At 34.2% G+C, this 23,323-nt stretch overlaps 3 protein-coding genes and 1 non-coding gene across 4 annotated transcripts; 3 read left to right on the forward strand and 1 right to left on the reverse strand.

Moving 5' to 3' along the window:
* Positions 1–359: 359 nt before the first annotated feature.
* On the forward strand, positions 360–7,646 carry LOC109795275 (ras-related protein RABC1). Its single transcript, XM_020354730.3, has 6 exons — positions 360–767; positions 3,181–3,249; positions 3,941–4,006; positions 5,995–6,116; positions 6,301–6,429; positions 7,271–7,646. Exons 1-6 carry the CDS (start codon positions 623–625, stop codon positions 7,385–7,387), a joined length of 648 nt encoding a protein of 215 aa, XP_020210319.1. The 5' UTR covers positions 360–622; the 3' UTR covers positions 7,388–7,646.
* Positions 7,647–10,041: 2,395 nt separating this feature from the next.
* On the reverse strand, positions 10,042–12,572 carry LOC109810500 (uncharacterized). The gene is made up of 2 exons (XM_083064135.1): positions 11,973–12,572; positions 10,042–11,913 (listed from the first exon to the last, which is right to left on the reverse strand). Exons 1-2 carry the CDS (start codon positions 12,570–12,572, stop codon positions 10,042–10,044), a joined length of 2,472 nt encoding a protein of 823 aa, XP_082920261.1.
* Positions 12,573–16,021: 3,449 nt separating this feature from the next.
* TRNAQ-UUG (transfer RNA glutamine (anticodon UUG)) lies at positions 16,022–16,093 on the forward strand. The gene has a single exon. It is a non-coding gene; the product is annotated as a tRNA-Gln (tRNA).
* Positions 16,094–17,131: 1,038 nt separating this feature from the next.
* On the forward strand, positions 17,132–22,357 carry LOC109793998 (DNAJ heat shock N-terminal domain-containing protein). The gene is made up of 10 exons (XM_020353476.3): positions 17,132–17,456; positions 17,538–17,597; positions 17,901–17,983; positions 18,624–18,777; positions 19,473–19,602; positions 19,910–20,068; positions 20,181–20,362; positions 20,731–20,811; positions 21,671–21,802; positions 21,937–22,357. Exons 1-10 carry the CDS (start codon positions 17,370–17,372, stop codon positions 22,015–22,017), a joined length of 1,149 nt encoding a protein of 382 aa, XP_020209065.1. The 5' UTR covers positions 17,132–17,369; the 3' UTR covers positions 22,018–22,357.
* Positions 22,358–23,323: the final 966 nt, after the last annotated feature.

Genomic DNA, 23,323 nt, shown 5'->3' on the forward strand with positions numbered 1-23,323 from the left:
TTATAGAATTAAAAAACTGATGAAAAACAAATCAAGTTAATGGTAGTAAAAAAAAAATGTAACCTTTTTCTTTTGGTTCGTCTATGGAGTATCACCGTCTATAGTAGTGACTAATCTCCTCATTACGTTAGAGGCACCTCCAAGATTTAATGCGGCTGCACACAAGATTCGAACTCTTAACTTTGTTTAAGCGCGAATCAACCCCTACCACTGTACCACATTATTAATTAATGTAACCTTTTTCTCAGTTTTACTTTTGATTCACATATATTTAAAAATAATAATAATAACATATGAAGTAGTATTATTGTTAAGTTTTTAATATTATTTATTTAATTTTTTATCATACAAAACGTATAGTATAATTTGATCTAAGAAGAAGGAAACGCAAAAGGTGGGTGCGAAAACACCGACAACCGAATCAATCACCGCTGCAAGCACGCGACAAACTTTAAACCAGTTTCCTTTCACTGTCCGCAACCTTCTATAAGTCCTCTTCCGCTTCAACATATTTTCTTTTCCTTCTTCTTCTTCCACTTTCCATTGAATCCAACTCTAGAATTTCCACCACAATCAAACGAAATCACCTATTAGATCCAATCTAAGTTTAGTGAATTTCTCAATGGATGCTTCCTCCTCCTCGTCCACTCAACCCGAATTCGATTACTTGTTCAAGCTTCTCTTGATTGGGGATTCTGGCGTCGGCAAAAGCACCCTGCTTTTGAGCTTCACCTCCGATACATTCGAGGATCTTTCTCCCACCATCGGTTAGTAACCACAAAATTTTCTTTGGCTAAATCCATTTTTAATGGTTGTAGCTTGTGCAATTTTTATTTCGGTCCATGTACCAAACCTTCCACCAAGGACTAATCTGTCCAAAACGTGACTTAGTCTAATCAAACATGACTTTATTTAAATATGCAATTTTAGTTCTATTTTTTTTAGCGCTTAAATATATTTTTATCATCTAATTTATGATTTTTTTTATTTTTTAAATTCTAAATTTTTATTTTTAGTTTTAAAATTTTTAAAAATCTTGTTTTAATTTTTCAAATGATTGGTGATATATAAAGTGAGATAATTATGTGATACTAGTTTAATAGGATGATTTTACTTATAAAACACTAGTAAGAAAATTTTATATAAAAATATTTGATAGAATCTCTAATCAAATTTGGATATAAGGATTAAAATAAAAATTTTAAAATTAAAAAAGGTTGATTTTAAATTTGAGTGAGTAAATATTTTTATTGTTGTAAATTTGGTCTCAGTTTTTAAAGTTAAGTCATATTAGTTCATGATTAACGTATTATCTAAAATTAAAAAGAAAATATTAACTCAGAAGGTGAGTTGAGTTCACGTAGTACGTGAGGAACATTGTTTTACAGATTCTTAATCACATAAGAAAATAATCTTATTAAAAATTAAGAATAACATTGTTTTAATAGATTATAAATTTTAATCCAAATAAAAAAAAAATCTAACTTTTCAGTTTAAAAAAATTACTAATATCTTTTCATACATAAAAGCCAACATAGCTGATTAATTGTCGGAAATGTCATTTATGTTTTACGTCAACTTTTTTTTTTTTTTTTTTTTAAATTTTGAATAATATGTTCATAGTGAACCGAGGATCAAATTTGTAATAAAAAAATTATAGGGACCTAAATTACACATTTGTGAAATTATAGGATCAAAATGAATTTAAGTCTTTTTCTGTCTAAAGAATGCAACTTTTTTTTTTTATTTTGGCGTTGAGATTTTTGTAGTAATCTATGTTGTCTCACTTGTCAATCTTTCTGGATGGTTGTTTCTTTTATTATCTATTTTGTAACATTGAATGTTCGAAGAATTTTTAAGTAATCAAAATTGTAGTTGAAGGTTTGAATCGTTGTTCAGTGAATTTGTGAACTGATAGTGTTACAACCTATGTCTTTCGGTCCCCGCGTTAATCTTTTGAAAGTGATGTGGTTGATGGGATGAGATGTGGTTGGTTGATGATGTTTTTTGATACCTTTGGCGCTGGGTTTCTCTTGTTTAATTAACATCTTACATTTGAATTGCTCATGAGGATCTTGATGATCATATATTTTTCTTAAACATGTGTTCTTATGAACTTAATGTAGTTTCTTTGTATTGTGGTTCATGTTACTGGCCTTGGTAGAAGTCATCAATATTAAAGTTGTAAATGAGCCAATCCAAACTGAGCACTTGAAAGTTCAAGCTTGACTTGCAAAAATGTATGCTGCATACATTAATTAACTCGTTAATTTAAAACTAGTCAAAATTTGAAACTTGGCAGTGACTAGTTTAAAAACATGAAACTTGGGCTTGGTTTGTTTAGCTTGTTCAATGCTTGATTATTTTCATTCCTCTTTTAAATTTCTTAAAATATTTCTAAGTTGATTAATTTAGTATTTGATAGATATTTTCATGTAGAAAATGAAGTAAAAGTAAGTAGGGAAGAAAATGAAAGTTTGGTAATAATATTTTTATTAATAGAATTACAATTTGCTAAATATAACAACACTTCCTTTTTTAAAATTAAAATGTGCCAGCGCACACACATACACAATTTCTCATAAAGGTTTTTATTTTTTAATGTCAAAACTCAAACCTATAATACTTGAGCTTGACTCATTAGTATAAGTGAATCTAAACATAGCTTAAGATTATTTGTTTGGTTAAATAAACAAGCATGATCGAATATTTAACAAACTGAGTTTTAGTAATTCACGACTAACTCCTCATTTACGTAAGCCGCTACCTATTTTGGCTGTGAATACACAAATCAGTACCGAGTGTCTGAGTTTGCTGACAAGTGACAAGTTATGGCCAGTCAGATCAGGCTTCTTACACTTGTGACTTGTTTATTTACTGGATCTAATAATGTGTTCTAGTGGTCCAAACTTAAAATCAGGATTGGACAATACTGGTTTGATTGTTGTATGAAGCAGCATTATATTGTTTTTAATATTTTATTTTGTTTATAAGAAACATCTAGCGTTTGGCTAGTACAGAGATTATTTAGTTTCACCATCATGTAGTCATGGTAACCCATTATAAAAGGTGATGTCAATGTTATTTATTGTTCATTACATTATTTTGGAGCTCAATTATTTATTAGAAAGATATGCTTTTACTCAGTCATATTCATTGATTCTTATAATCATAATGCAGGTGTGGATTTCAAAGTTAAATATGTTACGATTGGAGGGAAAAAGTTAAAACTTGCTATTTGGGACACAGGTAATGTGCAATTTGTTAATCATAATTTCTTAAAGTTCAAATCCCTTTAACTCTGTATTGTTTGCTTCTGTTTTATATGTTCAAAATTGTACATTATTTAAAGCCAAGAACATTTTCCATTGCTACAAATTCATGCTGCAGAGTAAGTGTGCAGCTTTGGAGCTCTGATGGACTTAACTGTTTTGAGCTTTAATTGCAATGCTCACCATACCAATTGAAATCTTTGAAATTTATTGTTGAATAGTTCAATGTTATTTCATTAACACATATTAGGATTACACATGGATCTGGATATCGAGATTCAAAGGCTCAACACTTCTGTTAAAGAAAAATTTGGAAAGTTTTGCAATATTATTTAAAATCAGCGTACTGGAATGTACCTTCTTTTTCATCAGTGTAATTAATAAAATAGTATATTATATAATTATATTTCATATATACTTTGTTGAAATTTCAGCATATTGAAAATGTTCGATGTATATTTAAGAGAACATATAATGTAACGCTTTAGTAATTATGTGCAGTATATGGCTTATATTTTCTTATAAACAGATAAGAAGCTTTTGACACGGAATTCTCCTTTCTTTGTTACAAATTTGTATAACTTAGGCCTTAGAGAAGCCTAGGCAATTCTTCATTGGAATATGTTAATTGGAATGCTAAAAAATACATTGTATTTTTCGTTGTGCAGCTGGACAGGAAAGGTTTAGAACACTTACTAGTTCATACTATAGAGGAGCTCAAGGAATAATTATGGGTATGTTCCATGATTTTCTCCACTACTTAGCAATATTTTTTGTTTGCTATGCTATCCCGCAAATTTGATGTACACTTGTTTTGTTATTTGTTTAACTTTTGGTAAGTTGTTGAGATGTAAATCATGCAACATGGTTGTGTGTGTAGTTCATACCGTGTCTATTTTATCCCTTTTGAATCTATGTTGTAAAATTATAGCAAACTCGTGATGAAAATGGATTATTATGATGACATGTATGATGTCATTGTTTTCCTTATGATGACCTCTTGCATGTGTATGGTGTGATTAAGTGCTAACTTTTATTCCTGTGCATGAAACACCGTTTTATTGCAATAGCTATGTCATGAACCATCTATTCTAAATGCATACTGTTGGGAAAAGGCAGATGAATGGTTTTATATCTATTCAGACCGAAAGGCGCTTTGGAGGGTTAACAGAGAAGATTATTTATAAATTATGCTTAGGCTTGACTCCTATGTAATGTGAGAATTTTTGGCATGTACCGGAACATACAACCTTTTTTTTTATATAACAAATGGACGAATCTATTGCAATAACTACATCATGAACCATCTATTCTAAATGCATACTGTTGGGTCAAGGCAGATGAATGGTTTTATATCTATCCCAATCGTAAGTCCGTTCCATTGACATCATTATGGTTACTGCATCCATGGTATAGTCTGTTTTGGGACTGTTGGACCATCATGATTTTTTCCTTGAAAAGGCATTTTGGTGGGTTAAGGGAGGAGGGTATTTATAAATTAGCTTTGACCTTGATTCCTAAGCGATGTGAAACTTTTGGACTCAGTAGAATAAGCCCCCTATTTGAGAATAAGGGGCAAGAGTCCCTTGGGCCCTCCTTCTAATTCTAATGTTCCAATCGTATGTCCATTGACATCGTTAGAGTCGCTGTATCTGAGATATTATTCACTTTAGTATTCATTAGATCGTCATAGTTTTGTCCTTGAAAAGACGTTTTAGTAGGTTAAGAGAGGAAGATGTTAATAAATTACCCTTGACCTCGACTCTAAGCAATGTGGGACTTTTGGGTGTACCAAAACAATATCTAACACATCCCTTTAGCTTTCATGCAAGAACTCTTTGGGCTTGAAGCATGGACAATGCACATGGCATATTATCAAGATTTCTTTCTATCAGAAAATATTATAGAGAAAAGAATGTTAAAGAGTGGAAATTTAGTGAGAAAAATTTTGATAGGAAAAAAATAAATAAAATTTGAAAGTATAATGTACTTTTAAATGGATTGATTGGATATCCTCCTTACATAAAAATAACTAATGGAATAAAGGATAGGGTTGGACGGTTTTTATTTAAGGGGCAATAGATGGATTGAATTCTTTAACAATTATTTTATGGATCATAAATGGATTAAGAGTTCATTTTTATCCATCTATTATAATCAATTCAAATTCATCCAAATCATTCGTTGTACACTCCTATGTATTAGGAGCAATTCAAAGGCAACCCAAAAAATTGGACAAGGGTCTAGTTGTGGATGGGGCCCGATCTTTGACAATCTGGAGTTCTAGTAGCTAAACTAAACTGTTGTTAAGAAGAAGAGAATTAGCATGCCCATTGACATTACCAGCATTAGAATAGACATATTAGCTATAATATCATGGCAGTGAACAGTGGTGATGGCAATGGTTTAAATGTCTTTTGGGTTGAGCCTTAACTTCTAGGAAATTTCCTTCAATTTGAAAATATTGAACATTTGATGACTGAGTATTGACAAGTGGATTTATTGATGTTATCATATCACATTTGTTGAATAATTACTTAGTATTATTGTCTTGATTTACAGATCATAAGTTTGGTTGGGTGAAAAACTATAGTTTATAGCAGTGACCTGTTTTGCTTCCAAATTTAATGTGTTTGTTTAAATTGTTTTAGCTGCAGCAATCACATTCTTGTTGCTGTTCTATATTATAAATCTATTCAATGAATCTGGGTTAATGATGCAGTATATGATGTGACACGGCGGGACACCTTCACAAACCTATCTGATATATGGGCTAAAGAAATTGACCTATACTCAACAAATCAAGATTGCATCAAGATGCTAGTTGGAAACAAGGTTGATAAGGTATGTCATTAATGAATTTGTGTATAATTCCTCATCCGAACAAATTGTGAGGGTGTCTTGATTCACTAATTCTGTAAGAAATTTTGCATGGGTATAGTTTTTGCAAATTCTGCTCGTTAGCTGTCATATTTAAAGTAGACATGAATCAAAGTAAGCCTCACCCTAATAATCTCTCAAATTTCAGGAAAGTGAAAGGGTTGTCAGCAAAAAGGAAGGGATAGACTTTGCAAGGGAATATGGATGTTTGTTTACTGAATGCAGTGCAAAAACCAGAGTCAATGTTGGCCAGTGTTTTGATGAGCTTGTGATGAAGGTACACATACAATGCAACTCTTCCCAACTCCTCAGAAGAAGGAAAAAGGGAGAGGGGGCACTTAACTAATTGAAATGGTTATTTTTGCTATGTTTTGTACTTTCATGATGATGTCTTTTTATAAAATAATTTTTTCAAGAAATTATGATAGGATAAATAGAATAAGCCTTTTGTTATGATACAAGCCGTGGGATATAACCCTGGCACTCGAGATGTTATAATAGAAGAATGGTTGAAGTAATTTGAACACAACCAATATAGAGATTCTAACTGTTATTATTATAAACGGAAAAGTTACTCATATTTTGCAGCCATTAAACCTGGTATACGAGATAGAATTAGAATCCCCCATTTAAAAGAAATCCTGGCCCTTAGGAAAGTCTGATATAGCTTTCTGAGGTAACTTGAACCAAAAGAAACAATGGAAAATAAAATAGAAAACAACTCTGACAAGTGACAACTACCTCACAATATTGAGAACATTAGCACTGCAATAGCATATAGGCAATACCAATGTAGCCAGAACAGAAGCTCAGTTTACTTTTAAAGTACCTTCAACCTTTGGTGATGGGCTATCCTAGATATAAGCTTCAAATGGTAAATTGTAATGTAACAATGTAATTTGGTGCAGGCTTCTTAAATACCGAAACATCTTCTAATCCTATGAGTTTCCAACCATTACTGGATCTAATTGACATACATTGAAAGATTTACCTTTTCACTTATTTCAAATTTCAAAAGAATTGTGGGTGTTTGTTTATATTATTTGCATCAATTACAATTCGACACCCTCAGAAAATGGAAGAAATGATTCAAGTTTGGGTTCCCTGTTTATCTGCAGATTTTGGAGACACCAAGTCTCTTGGCTGAGGGCTCGTCTGGTGTGAAAAAGAACATCTTCAAGCAGAAAGCCCCACAGTCTGATGCATCAAGTAGTGGCTGCTGCTCATACTCATAGTGATTTACATGTTTAATTGGGGCTTTAACTTTCCACTTCTCGTTATGATCTGGATTTCAAGAGCAACTAAATTTAATTACATGTACCAGAAAAAAAATGTTTTTATTACAGCCTGTATATCTAGTTTAAATTATTATCCTTTAGAATTGCTTAACGTATAAAGATCTCCATTTTATTTGGTTTGAGCAAGTAATCAGCTGGAGATTCCTAGTTCATATTTGCCGTTGCATATGAAAAAGCGGTTGTCTACATTTATGCTTTTGATGTTTCAACACGTGTGATTCAGTGATTCACATAATAGGGGGAAAGAAATTCTCTACAGAAGCCTAACAATTATCATGCTACCATTGTTTGTAGTACTGCCAAACCACATCATAAAAGTAGTATGGAACATCATAGATTCTTTTAAATCTGCCACCCAATTCGCAGATATGGCAATTTGAAAGGGGGTTTTCAGAAAGAAAGAGAAGAAAATCATAAAAAGGGATATCAAAAAGAAAGATGTGACAGTTACGTAAAAATTCTCATTACCCTTTGTGCTTAATTCATGGTGCTATATATGCACCTTACGTACAATGCGACAAAAGAAAAAGGAATAAAAGTTTGTTAACCCTGTCCTGTATACAATAACCGAATTGCCCATTGAATAATATGCAGCCACTAATTCATTCAGTCACGTAGTCGTCTAGGTGAGGTGGTTTGTTACGGATCCTTTGGGGTCTTCCATAAGTAATAACTTCCTCCTGCACACTTAATGGGTCTGGTGGGTCATACTGGGAAATGGGCCTAACACCTCCTCCTGGTTCGAGAGTCACCTTGTCCTCAAGGTAGAATTGAGCTTTAATTTGAGACCACGGCTCCTAACTGGTCTCTTCTAGGGGAAACCCCTGCCACTGAATCAAGACAAGTTGCTGAGGGTCATCAGGATCATTCGAAAGCTTCCAGTTCAAAATGGCTGCAGGTTCCAGTATGGGTTGGTTGTCCTCTACGTCTAGAGGTAAGCTAAGGGGCTGAGGTGATGGTGGAGGACCCAAATGAGGGCGAAGTAGACTGATGTGGAAGACATTATGAATGCGTGCATTTGGTGGCAGGTCAAGCTTGTAGGCAACATTGCCAACCTTCTCCAAGACTTTGAAAGGACCAAAGTACCTCTTCTGCAGCTTACCAAGGTAGGGACCAGTGACTGAGGCTTGGCGACGAGGGCGGAGGCGAACATAAACCAAGTCACCAATAGCAAAATGAAGATCGCGGCGACGAGTATCTGCCCATCTCTTCATGGCCTCTTGTGCCTTGTGGAGATTAGAGTGCAACTTACGCAGAATCGCATCCCTAGTAGTAACCTCGGAATGGGCTGCAACATTAGGTGAGTCCCCTATCAAATTCTGTGGAATGTTAGGAGGGGGGTGACCAAACATTGCTTCAAATGGTGTGAGGCCCGTAGAGCTGTTCACAGTGGTGTTGAAACACCATTCAGCCCACGGCAGCAACTTGCCCCACAAGGAAGGGCGATGATGCACAAAGCTCCTCAAGTATTGTTGTAGGATTTTGTTAGCCACCTCTGTTTGGCCATTCGTTTGAGGATGATAGGCGGTAGACATACGCAACTTAGTGCCGCTTAGACGAAATAATTCGCGCCAGAATTGACTCAAAAATATAGGATCCCGATCCGAAATTAAGCTGCGAGGAAAACCATGAAGTTTGCACACCATGTTAATAAAAAGTTCAGCAACTTTCAGAGCAGAGAAAGAACGTGGCATCATGCCAAAATGGGCCCCTTTGGAAAATCTATCCACTACCACGAGTATAGTAGTATGCCCCTGGTATGGGGGAAGTCCTAGTATAAAATCCAGTGACAAATCTTTCCAGCAGCGCTCTGGTGGTGGGATAGGTTGCAGTAGCCCTGGAGGGCATCGAGTTGGTGTCTTTGTCTGCTGACATGTAGTGCATTGAGAGACAAAAGTGTGGACATCCTTCCGCATGTTAGCCCAATAGAAATTGGCCTGCAACTTGCTCAAAGTGCGACTCACACCGGGGTGGCCAGCTAGTGGGGTGGAGTGAAATTCCTGCAAAAGTAAAGGGATCATGGAACAGGAACGGGGAAGCCAAATCTTGCCTTTGAAGAGAAGTAGATCCTGATGAAGTGAATAGTCCGGAAATGAGGAGGGGGTGCTAGCAAACTTGTTCTTGACGTCCTGGAAGTCACTGTTGGAAGCAAGGGAGGACTTTAGATCCTCAATGAAATCCATATGGGGAATGGATAAGATGAAGAGAGCCGAATGTGATAATGTAGTGTCAATAGGGGTCGCTGGTGGTGATTCGACCCTGGAAAGAGCATCAGCAACAATGTTAGTTCTGCCTGGCCTGTAATGAATGTCAAAATCAAAGCCTAGAAGCTTGATCAGATAAGGCTGTTGAGCAGGGGTGAGAACCGTTTGTGATGTTAACTCCCTTATGGATTGTTGGTCGGTAAGTATGATAAAGTGATTACCCAACAGGTACTGCCTCCACTTTTTCACAGCACTTGTGATGGCGCATAATTCTTTGATATAAGAAGAGGAGTGTTGTAATTTGGGGCAGAACTGTTTACTGAAAAAAGCAATGGGGTGTCCGTTTTGTGAAAGCACGGCTCCCATGCCCGTGGCTGATGCATCTGTCTACACTGTGAATACACAATCAAAACGAGGCAAAGCTAGAGCTGGAGCCTTGGTTAAAGCAGTTTTGAGAGAGGTAAATGCAACAGAAGCAGAATCAGACCAATGAAAATTATCTTTCTTTAATAAATCAGTTAAAGCAGAAGCGATAGACGCATAACCTGCCACGAAGCGTCTATAAAAACCTGTAAGCCCCAGGAAGCCTCGAAGGGATTTGAGTGAGGTTGGAGTTGGCCATTCGAGCACTTCTTGAGTTTTAGAAGGGTCAGGTTGCACTCCTTTATGAGATACAATGTGACCCAAATAATGAATGGATTGCTGGCCAATTGAACATTTGGAGCCGTTGAGGTGAAAACAGTTTGCAAGCAGAAGTTGGAAAGTTGTTTCTAGGTGGCTGAGATGAGACTCCAATGTGGGACTGTAGACGAGTATGTCATCAAAAAAAACAATGATGAAACGTCGTAAATGTGGCCGGAACAGGTCGTTCATGGTAGCTTGGAATGTGGATGGAGCATTACACAACCCAAAGGGCATAACCTTGAACTCGAAATGGCCGTTATGGGTTCTGAACGTTGTTTTCTTTGAATCCGAAGGCACCATCAATATCTGATGAAATCCTGAGAAGAGATCAAGCTTGGAAAACCATGAAGCATGACCGAGTTCGTCCAACAATTCATCAACGGTTGGGATGGGGAATTTGTCCTTGACAGTGGCGGCGTTTAGAGCACGATAGTCCACGCAAAATCGCCATGTGCCGTCCTTCTTTTTGACTAAGAGCATCGGAGATGAGAATGGACTGGTATTGGGAGTGATAAACCCAGATTCAAGCATCTTTGCAACTTGTGTCTCGATTTCCTGTTTTTGGAAATGAGGATAGCAGTATGGTCGAACTGAAATGGGAGGGGTATTGGGCAGTAGGGGAATGGAATGGTCTGTGCTTCGCGAGGGTGGAAGGGATGTAGGGGTGGTGAATAAGGTGGAATATTTTGTGAGTAATGATTGGAATGGGGGGGCAATGGAAGGAATGGTGGAATTTGTTTGTGGCTGTTGAGTTTGAGGGGGTAAGGGTAGTGTTGGTGAAAAAGGCTCTAGTATTAGTTGGAAAAGAGCTTCAACACGGTTTGTATGATGTAAGCGTCGTAACTGGTGGGCAGTGATTGGGATGGGGCTGGAGCTATGTTCTCCCTTTAGTTCGACCATGTTGCCTTCCCACATGAACCGCATAAAGGGCCCATTGTAGTCCATAATAAATGGGCTTATTTGTGTAAGCCATTGCACTCCTAACACAATATCTGTACCAGAGAGGTCTAAGGGGTATAGATCAATGGGAAATTTCAGAGATGCAAGAGTAATTTGGGCTTGAGGACAATAAGTTGTACACGGTAGGAAGTCTCCATTACCTACCATGACCTTTAGTGGACTCGAAGTGGGCTCGAGGGGAAGGTTAAGGAAGTGGGCCACTTTGGATTGAATGAAATTGTGTGTTGCCCCGCTATCCACCATAATATGGACCTCGTACCCTTTAAGTGACCCGGTGATCCGAAAAGTCTGTGGAGTCCATTGACCCGAAAGAGAGTGGAGACTGATCAGACCCGCTTCAAGTGAAGGGTCATCAGGGGGTTGGGATTCCTGCTCTGGAAGACTATCAGAGATGTCGTCAGCCGTAGGGACAACGAGTAAGAGAAATTGTGATTTGCAACGGTGGTCCCTGGTGTACCTTTCATCGTAGTTGTAACAAAGGTTCTTGTCCCTACGATCCTGCATTTCGGCCTCAATGAGTCGTTTGATGGGTATTTTGGTGGAGGGGGTAGGAAGGAGGGGGGAAGCGGTTTGGGTGGGGTGGATGCGGTTAGTGGCAGGGATGGTTTGGAGAATCTGGAAAATGGAGGTGTGACAATACGGGACTTATCGTCATGAAGCTTGGCAAAAGCCACCGCCTGAGGCATGTCGGTGGGTTGTAGAGCTGTAACCTCCCGACGGAGATGTGGTTTCAACCCAGAAATGAAGCAACTAAGGTAGAAACTAGCTGGGTAGCCGGAGATGCGATTGGCAATGGATTCGAACTCAATGATGTAATCTTGAAGTAATTGGGTCTGAGACAACTTACAGAGTGCAACAATGGGGTCTTCGAACTTGGAGGGGGCAAAACGGAGCTCTAAGGCACGAAGGAAGGCGTCCCAAAAGGTGAGGAGACCATTGTTGTGCATCCATTGGTACCATGCCAGTGCTGGTCCTTCAAGATAGAAGGAAGAGATTTGAGTGCGTTGCTCCGGAGGGGTTTGATGAAACTCGAAGAACTGGATAATTTTGAAGATCCAGCCCAGAGCATCATCCCCGTTGAAGGAGGGTAAGTCAAATTTTATGGGTCGAGGAGAGGTGTGGTTTGCAAATGGTGGTGGGGGAGATGGTTTGGATTCCAAAAGGGACGTGCGGGAAGCAATGTCATGTAAAGTGTTGGAAAAATTAGCCTGGGCAAGGAGGATTTGTTCAATTTTTTTGTCAAGTTTGGAAATGGCGTCAGAGGGGTCTGACATGATGTGGGGACAACGAGAGCACCAATGAAAGGGGGTTTTCAGAAAGAAAGAGAAGAAAATCAGAAAAAGGGATATCAGAAAGAAAGATGTGACAGTTACGTAAAAATTATCATTACCCTTTGTGCTTAATTCATGGTGCTATATATGCACCTTACGTACAATGCGACAAAAGAAAAAGGAATAAAAGTTTGTTAACCCTGTCCTGCATACAATAACCGAATTGCCCATTGAATAATATGCAGCCACTAATTCATTCAGTCACGTAGTCGTCTAGGTGAGGTGGTTTGTTATGGATCCTTTGGGGTCTTCCATAAGTAATAACTTCCTCCTGCACACTTAATGGGTCTGGTGAGTCATACTGGGAAATGGGCCTAACACAATTGGCAAATCAGTAAATTATTGATAGCCATGGTCTACTGTATTTGGCGATTAAACTAACAAAGTGGTCACGATAATAAGTAGAAAACAGCTAGAAATTTAGAAGATGAAACAAATAAAAAAGGTTAAAAGGTCCCTTACATTATTTAATATTTTTAATTTAGTCTCACTTTAATTTTTTGTCTCAATTTGGTCCCCAATAACTTAAATTGTTCCGATTTGGGACTTCCGTCCAAATGATTTAGACGAAGTTAACTGTTGGCCTCGTGGCATCTACGTGGATGCGCACGTAGACACCAAAATTTTTGAAAAAATCTGAAACCAGAACAGCCCGTTCTGAAACCAGAACGGGCCATTCTGATATTAGAACGGGTCGTTCTAGTTTTAGAATGGGCCGTTCTGGTTTTAGAACGGGTCATTCTGAATTGAGAACAGGTCGTTCTGAATTCAGAACGGCCGTTCCAGAACGCCATGCTTTTTTTATTATTTTTTTTATTATATCTATATTAATAAATATATAATAAATAAAAATATACAATAAATTAATATTCATTTATGAATAAAACTAAAAAAAAATTAAATAAGATAAGACCTTCCAAAATATTTCTTTGATTTGAATTTATCCAATTCAAAATCCTGACTAAAATGCCGCAATGTATTTCAAGAATTGAAAATAAAATTCAGGGTTTAGGGGTACCTCCTCAAGAACAGGTTGTTATTGTTGGGGTACATCGTCAATGACTTTAAGGAAAAACACTGTTTCGTTTTATCCTTGACTGTATAGTGTCAATTTGGTAGTAAGTGGTTCACTTCAATTTGACTAACAATGAAATAAAACTTGTTACCATTGTCCTTAGTGATACACTGCATCATCCTTAATAATATACTGTATAGTCCAAATGTTTAGCGATTGAAGTTATTAATCCTCATTAACAATATGACTAAATCTAGTGTTTGAAATGCTTTGTATTTTTCCTAAAAAAAATGCTTTGTATTTTGGTTTTTGTGGCACGAAATTCTGGACCAGAACAACCCGTTCTGAAACCAGAACGGTCCGTTCTCAAACTAGAACGGCCCGTTCTGGTTACACTGTTGATGTATTAATTTTGGACCTGGAACGGCCCGTTCCAGGTGAAAATTTTACACACCATTAATATAACCAAAACGGGCCGTTCTGGTTTCAGAACGGGTCGTTCTGGTTCCAGGTGTATTCAAGTATTTTTGGATCCACCTACGTGGCATCTATGTGGCATCCACCTGACATCCACCTGGCCACCAGTTAACTCCGTCTAAATCATTTAGACGGAAGTTCCAAATTGGAACGATTTAAATTATTGGGGACCAAATTGAGACCAAAAATTAAAGTGGGACTAAATTGAAAATATTAAATAATGTAAGAGACGAAAAGAAGTTTTTAACCAATAGAAAAAAACGTGGCATCATGGCTCTTACTCTCTTAATTAGGGGTGTTTGCGGTGTAGTTTGGTTTTGATCTTAAAAGTCATTTAAATTAAACAAGGGAATTAAGTGTTGTTTGGTTTTGGTCTTAAAAGTCATCTAAATTGAATAAGAAAATTAAGTATGATTTGATTTAAATAATTTATAAAATTTGATTTAAATTAAACTATTTTTCTGTGATTTAGTTTTGCAATTTTTAAAATTTATTATTTAGAAATAAGAAAGTGTAATATTATATTTTATGTGTAAGATCAAACGTTAAAATAAAAAATATATATATACAAGTATTAAAATATTTTGATTATTTAATATATTTAACATTGATTTATTTTATTATTTTAATAAAAACATCACTTTAATTATTTTAATATAATTTTAGTTAGTATATTAAATATTTTTTTCTTATATACATAGTTTATCATTTAAAAAAATGATTTTAAAAATCATAGATAATTTATAATTTTTCAATCTAAAATTTAGTTTAATAATTTTTAATTTTATAAAATATTTTTCAATTATTGTAATATATATCTAAAGAAAATCATTTTTTTTAGTGACTTATAATTTTATAAAACATGTTTTATATTATATGTTAGTTTCATATACATGTATTATGTATTTGAAATTTTTTTTTACAAATAAGTGCAATTTGGTTTGGCTCCGAACGATTTTACATTTCAATCATAAAATTGAATGAAATTATGTGATTTTAAATATTTAAAAATGAAATGAAATCACTAATTTGTAATTTTTTCTTACCGATTTTCATTTTTTAATTAATTTGTGATTTTTACTTGATTCAATTTTCAACATCCAACTCATACACAGAAGCAGAAGCCGTGTCACATTATTGTCATTTCATGATGCTGATAAGGTTTGAATTGTCTCTGAAAACAGGAATTTTGAGGTGTATGTTTATATTTGCAACACTCCAGAAATCATATGGTTTTACTCGGAAAAATGCCATCCCTGTTTATTACACAACAGCATGGGCAATGCCCAACGAAATCATGTGTACATGGTCTGTCCCCTGCACGTGTCATAAATCAAGTGTCTCGATTCATATGATCCACTTTTTAGCTTTCATGGACATTTAGTTGAGAACAAATCACAAGAATTTTCTTTAAAAATGTTGAAGACTTTCATAGAAAGTGCTTCAGTACAAAGGCATTTTTTTAACCATGTTAGTAAAAAAGCATCTTAATTAATAAGCCTATATTCTTTAATTTGTTTAGAATACAATGATTTTATTAGTGATTCATAATTTTTTAAAATTCGATTGATATATAAAAATTAAGTTATACTTCTTTTAGTTTGGATTATGTATAATTTTGGTCTCTGATTCTGAAATATTGAAATTTATGGTACGAATTTTGATGAAATAAAAAAAATAAACAATGATGGTGGCTTGTTGAGAAAATGTCTTGTGAACAGTGCCAAGTGCCAACAATGAGTCATTATGTATTCACAAAAATAAAAATAAAATCAAAATAAGTCATTTGGAATTTTGACGAAATAATAAATAATAAATTCAGCTATGCGTATTGGGTGCATCCTTCTTGAAAATACATGATATGAATTAAAGTAGAATATTGAATGAATTATTAACAATTGGTTCTATGGTGTAGTGGTTAGCACTCTGGACTTTGAATCCAGCGACCTGGGTTCGACTCCCGGTAGGACCTTTTTCTTTTTATTATTACCATAAACTTCTTTCATTACGATTTTTGGAATTTCTAATTTTACTTTTCCTTTGCTTTCAGGTTCTGTCGAGAGGGGTCCCTGACACCAATTCATGAAATGATGATGCACCTTTCAGCTGGAAACAAAAATAAAAGAAAATAAAAAGTTTTCCATTTTCCCAAAAAGTACTTTTACAAAGAACACTCTCCCATCCTTCAAGCCCAACAAAGGCGGAACAGAGAAAAAGCATCACTCTCTCTTCCTCACTCACTCTGCTCTCACCACCATCCTCAACTCCAAATCAACAACTAACAAATGAAAAATTATAAATACATTTTTTTAAGTTTAAATTCATAACTATATTAACAAAACAAAACAAAACAAAAAACACGTTCATACACTCAGCGTTAAATTTTAAAAATTATTTAATAAACTCAGAAATCTATTTAATAACTTTAAGATTAAATTATAGTTTTAATTTTAGTCCTTATATTTTAAAATAAAAATATTTAATTCTAATTTTAAAAATATAAAATTTTAATTTTTTATTAAATTAACATCCATTAATCGTTAAGTTTTAACAAACATTCTTACATAAATGATACATTAAGTATTTTAGTATTTAAAAATAAAAAATACTAAAAATTAAATAATATTCATTAATAAAATAAACATTCATTATAATAAATAGAATTTTAATTTTTTTAATATATCACGTCGTTAAATATCATATTATTTAAATGATAATACATTATTAAATAATATCAAAATTTAATAATTAATATATATATAATTGATAATAAGACCAAATTTTATATTTTTAAAAATAAAAATTATAAATATTTCTATTTTAAAATGAAGAAGTCAAACAAAATATAATTTAACTTAATTTTAAGTTAGTCTAATAGTTTCGTGAGGAGAGGAGAGGTTGGGATAGTTAAAAGTAGGGGCACTTAATTTCAATCCTCTCTGTATTTTTTTTTTTTGGTAAATTGGGAAATGAAAATGGGTGTTTACTTGCCCAACTAAGGTTCACTAGTGAAAGGCCCACAGACAGCTCCTAAAGGCAATCCCTGAAGGAATTTTGAAACGAGAAAAATGATGAAGAGAGAGGGAGGGACAGAAGAGAGCTTAAAAAACTGTTTCCTCCCGCGAAAAAGCAGTTCCCGAGAAATACAATATTGCGGTTGAGAAGTGTAAAGCCCACACTCCCTCGTGACCCCTCTTCCTTCCCTTCTTCTTTCTCTTCGCTCTCACCTTTCGCCATTCCCACGCCCAATGGTGAAGGAAACCGAGTTCTACGATATCCTCGGGATCACTCCCTCTGCCTCCCAAGACCAAATTCGCAAGGCCTATTACTACAAGGTTCTTCTTCTATTCTATTCAATTCAATTCAATTCAATTCAATGTTCCTTTCATTTTTCACTTTCTTTATTTCTGCTACAGGCAATGCAAGTTCATCCCGATAAAAACCCAAACGATCCTCACGCTGCACACAAGTTCCAGGTAACTCCACTACACTCCAATTAAGTTTGTTCACTTTTATAATTATTATATAAAAATTATAGGAATCGTGATTTCTGAATGTATTGAGTAATATATAATATATTTACCGAGAGTGCTATTAAACTCGTATAGTAATGATTATTTTAACTATGTAAAAATTTTATGGAGTAATTTCTAATCGATTGTCTTGAGGTTGATGAAAACTAGACTTACTTTTATTACTATTAGCGGCTCAAGGTTCTTTAATGTTTGGATATTGTTATGTATGATATTTTTGTATGCTGTGATTTGTGATGTTGGCAGATATTGGGTGAAGCTTACCAGGTTTTGAGCGATCCCGTGCAGAGGAATGCGTACAATCAAAATGGGAAGCATTCTGTATCTAGGTACATGTCATGATAATTTTCAGCTTAATTATCATTCGATGGGGGGACTTTGCTGTATTCGCTAACAATCTGGGTTGATTGTTTTGATCAGTTTGCTAGGAAAAAAAAGAAAAAAGTCGTAGTAGGCATGACTAGGAACAATAAGGACAACACTTAAGAACAGTACATGTAGTATTGTTGGTGCTTTTACACGATTAGAATTAGAATTTTACCTTATAATATACATAATACTAATTGAGAAATAGTACTATAACTAAGTATCGTACAAATAATAATAGATATTTGAGTCACACTTCTACTTGATTGATTAGAAACACATGCATCAACATGTTACGAGAGTGTAAATTTGCTTAGAGTTCAATCTGGTTAAGAAAGTGCAAATTCCTCAAAAATTAATCGGAAAGAGAGGGGAAAAAAAAAAAAAAAGACAACGGTCCAATGAATAAAAATCAAGAGATGATCTGTATATTACCCGTTTTGTGGGTGCATTTATCATAGGAGAATTTATTTCATGAGCACTTAGTTTAGAAGTTATTTTAATAAGCTTTTTAAGTATAATTGAAAAAGTTGACCTAAATAAGTTCTTAAATTGCTATATAAAAAAAATTATGTTTTCATAGATTAATGGATTCCTTGACAGGGAAACTATGCTTGACCCCATGGCTGTCTTCGCTCTGCTCTTTGGGAGTGAACTGTTTGAGGACTACATAGGGCATTTAGCTGTGGCATCAATGGCTTCTTCCGGGCTAGCTGATGAAACTGAGGATCCTGATAAACTGAATGAAAAGTTAAAGGCAAGAATGTTTTAATTTTTCATTTATTACTTTTACTCTGTCCATGTAATTTTGCTAAGAGAAAAAAAAAATGTTTAGGTTATGGATTTGGCCTTTGGGGTGTAATCATATTTTCACTGTTAGGTTCATTTTGATGCTAAAAAAAAATTCTAACCACACATTGCCTGCTCGTTTCAAATAGTGTAACTTTGTTTATGTGAAACGAAAATTATCATCAGTTGAGACTTTTTGTTTCGTTGATCAAAATTAAAAAATCTCAATTTTATTCACCTAGAACTAGAATGCTTAAGTGGTGAATATTAATTTCATCTGTTTTGAAGAGTAATTTATTTTCTTAGTTTGGTATGGTTGACTAGTTAAGCTATTATATTATTTAGTTGAGCTAAATCTTCTGTAGCAGTATTACTATTCTATTTGTTGTAAAAAGTGATTTCAATTCTACGACTGTGATTATTCTTTCTTTGTATTGAAATATCTGTACAATGCCCTACTTCTCATTATACTGCTTCTGCCTCTTTTGTTCAATATTTCTCTTGAGTATACACAGTTTTTTAATATCCATTTCACTTCAGAGAAGTTATAATGCAAGAGAAAAGATGACATACTAAACTGTAGATAGAATCTAGAAAGGGTGGGGGAGGGGGTAATTTTTTATTTTTCAAAATTTACCTTAAGTTTTCTGTGTTTCAATATAGGCTGTCCAAAGAGAAAGGGAAGAAAAGTTGGCAAGAATTTTGAGAGATTATCTCAGCCAATATGTCCGTGGTGACAAAAAGGGATTTTTCCAACGCGCAGAATCTGAAGCAAGACGGCTTTCTCGTGCTGGTTAGCGAACTTTGACCTGCCTTTATTTGTAATACTTTGCTAGGCACTAAACACATGGTGCCATTGATCATCGCCATTCAATGCTATCAATATTAGTTTCATTGTACAGAGTAGATGCCCCATGGAATTCCCAACACTTCTCTGATTGAAATTTTAAACGAATTGACAAACATTTTGCCACCGAATCTCAAATGGCAGTATCTGTATCGCTTAGTAAATTAGTAATAACTAAAGCATTTGGAGTTGTTTGTAGCATGATATTGTATCAATAATATAATCAATTAGTCTCCACTGTCTCTGAATGCAGCATTTGGAGTTGATATGTTGCATACCATCGGATACATATATTCAAGACAGGCAGCACAAGAACTGGGGAAGAAAGCCATTTATCTTGGAGTGCCATTTCTGACTGAATGGGTACGCAATAAAGGGCATTTCTGGAAATCACAATTCACTGCTGCTAAAGGTAAATGACATGAGAGACAATTATATTAGCATGCCCTCCCTTAAAACTCTTGCATTTTCTTTAGTTATTCGTTCCAAATGAAGTTTAATTTGATCGAGCACATGCAATTTAGGTGCGTATCAGTTGCTTCAGCTTCAAGAAGACATCCGCAAGCAATTTAAAATGGATGGTAGTAGTGCCCATGAAAATGATGTTGACTCTCACCTTCGCCTCAATAAGGATACATTGATGAATTCCTTGTGGAAGTTAAATGTAGTAGACATAGAAGTAACCCTCGTACATGTGTGTCAAATGGTGAGTTCTTAACTCGTTTTAATTATATGAAATCCTGTTTGTATTTCCGTGTAATATGATATTTGTAGTTCCATAGTTGAACTGGAAACAGGTTATTGCATTCGTTGTCGTTTTTCCAGATATCATGAATGATGTCTCTTGGTATGAAAAAATAACTGCTATTTCTACATAGTGAAATGTGGAATAGTTTGCTAGCTAGAAAGCCTGAGACAATAAAACCTAATGTAATATGAGACGAGTTGTATATAATGAATTTTAGATATGATTTCTCTTGTGACTTGTAAGAACAAGGTCTTTTTTATCGCCTACGACCAGAACAAAGGAAATAAAAGGCTAAGATATTCTTGCTCATAAATCTATTGTTGCAGGTGCTAAAGGAAAATAACGTTAAGAAAGAGGAACTAAGAGTTCGGGCTACCGCTCTTAAAATTCTTGGCAAAATATTTCAGGTGTGAATTTTCAGTTACTTTAGCATAAAGTATTCTAACTTTCAACTTTCTAGAAATATAGGCTGTGGATTTTTATTTACAATAACTTTTAGTTTAAATTACAGTTTTGTTACTGTTGTATATGACTGTTCTATTTTGGTCATGTAAGTGTTAATCGAAAGATGTTCCATGTAAAATTATAATGGGACTAAATGAAGATCTTCTGAAATAAGAGTGACTAAAATAAAAATGAATTATAATATAAGAGGAAATAAAATATAAAACTTGAGATCGAATCCAACTTCTCTTGTATTTTTGTATGTTTTTACGTGGATTTGTGTCAAGCATGGAGTAGAAGATCTATTATCCTACTAAAAATTCTCAAGGAGGTTAGTAATTAATTTTGGTCTTACATAAATTAATGCTTTGTCGTAATCTAAACTTTTTTCTAACCAAAAACAAGAGAAACGTATATTGAAAATTTACAATTTTATAGGAATTGAAACAACAATACTAAAAAATAAAAGCAAAAGGATGTTTCAGAAATCAAAACAGGATTTTTTTTTAGAGAAATCAAACATATTATTTAAGCTAATTAAGGGGTCCACTTGATTGATTGAGTAGGGAGTGTGAGTTAAACTCCTTCCATACTAACTCAAGTTCTGCTTCAGTATATTTAGATATAGTGGAAAATTGAAGTCAATTATGTACCTTGCATTTAAAACAGTGTAATTGTGTGTAAGTATCAACCTATGAAAAACAAGACATCTTTAGTCTTCATTTGCAATTTGCATCTTATAAGGCCAAATTCCTATCCCACAAGAGAGTAACACAAGCTAACATCAAGTTTGCTGACATAATGTGATGTTGCTTACTTCAGGACAAGTATCCAAATGGAGAAACATTGAAGAAGAAGATTGCTGCTGATTCAGATGATGATGGAAGCAGTTCTGATTCTTCAGATGATGAATCGCCTAGAGCAATTTCTTATCGAACTCCCTTTTTCACACAGGCATGTATAGAAATATTTTAGAACTAATCACATGCATTTGCATTGGACCTGTCTTCAAATTTTATAATATTTATACCACCACGTGTACATGATACTCTGATTACCAAAATATGTACTCATTTATGCTTCTGCAGGGTCTCGGTAGGCTCTTCAAATGCCTCTGCAATCCAGCATTTGATGTGGATGATGAAGAGATAGTTTACAAAAGCAAATGATTCGTATATACGTGTGGACTATGAAACAAAAATTCATTCCTTCCAGTATTTTGTTGGTGAGATGATATACTAAAGGACTTTTCAGATACCCTCTGAATGTAGTTTTGGGAGAAGATGACGATGCAAGCCGTGAATAACCATATTTTGTTGCTTGTTGTCATTTCCGGTCTCTTCAAGTTACATGTGGCATAACACTGTTCAAGAGTTAACATTTCTGTCAATTCCACTGTTTTCCCCCTCCTTTTGTATGTTTTAAAAATTGGAAATTTATAGTATCATCAGAACTCAGAAGTGCTTTTAGCAAACTATCAATTCCATCACGGTATAATGAATTTATTGACTCTAGCAGTAAACAATAAAATTATATAAGTGTCCAAAATGATTATAAACTAAATTATATGTACTATCAATTCCATCACAGTATATTGAATATATTGACTCTAACAGTAAACAATAATAAAATCTATATAACTCATTTGAGTGTCTAATAATGATTATATATTAACTAAATTGTGTGTGCTTGTGTGATGTTTTTAGCTTTTTAAATTTAGAGTAAATTTATTTTTATTAATTAAATTTAAAATTATTATTTTAATTACTGTAATTTTTTTTAAAAAAAAACTTATTTTAGCTCCTTAAGATTACATGTAAAATATTTGATAAATTAAATAGCTGTATAATATTAAATAGATTTTATATAATATTTTTATTAATAAAAATACTTGTAATAGTATATAGAGTTTTATGCAATAGATTTAGTAGTGATTTTTGTATTACAGAAATTGTGGATAAATTAAAATAAATTTGTAATAGTGAGTTTATCGAATTTATTTTTTTTCAAATTGCATACTTTAGTGAAAAATTAAGTGATCTCACCTTGAACTATCTCACCTATGATAAAGAACTATATACTCTTATTAGAGCCATCCAAAGATGAGAACATTACTTAGCGACTAAAGAGTTTATTATTCATATAGATCATGAGTCATTTAAGTATTTGAGAGAGTAAAGTAAGTTAAACGAAAGGCATGCTAAGTGGACTGAATATTTAGAATAACTCTCCTATGTTATCAAATATAAGAAGAAAACAAATAATGTCATAGTTGATGTTCTTTCTAAAAGACACATTATTTATTATCCTTGGATCTCAAATTCTTGGATTTGATAACATTAAAGAATTGTATAAGCATGATAAAGATTTTCAATCCACTTATGCTCAAAGCCTTAAGAAGCCTTTTGATGGATTCTGTAAAATCAAAAGATGATCTTGGATCCCTCAAGAGGATATAAGTTATAATGATAACAA

The sequence above is a fragment of the Cajanus cajan genome, chromosome 9 (genome assembly GCF_000230855.2).
Source record: "Cajanus cajan strain Asha chromosome 9, NIPB_CcT2T_4, whole genome shotgun sequence".
NCBI classification, from domain to species: domain Eukaryota; kingdom Viridiplantae; phylum Streptophyta; class Magnoliopsida; order Fabales; family Fabaceae; genus Cajanus; species Cajanus cajan.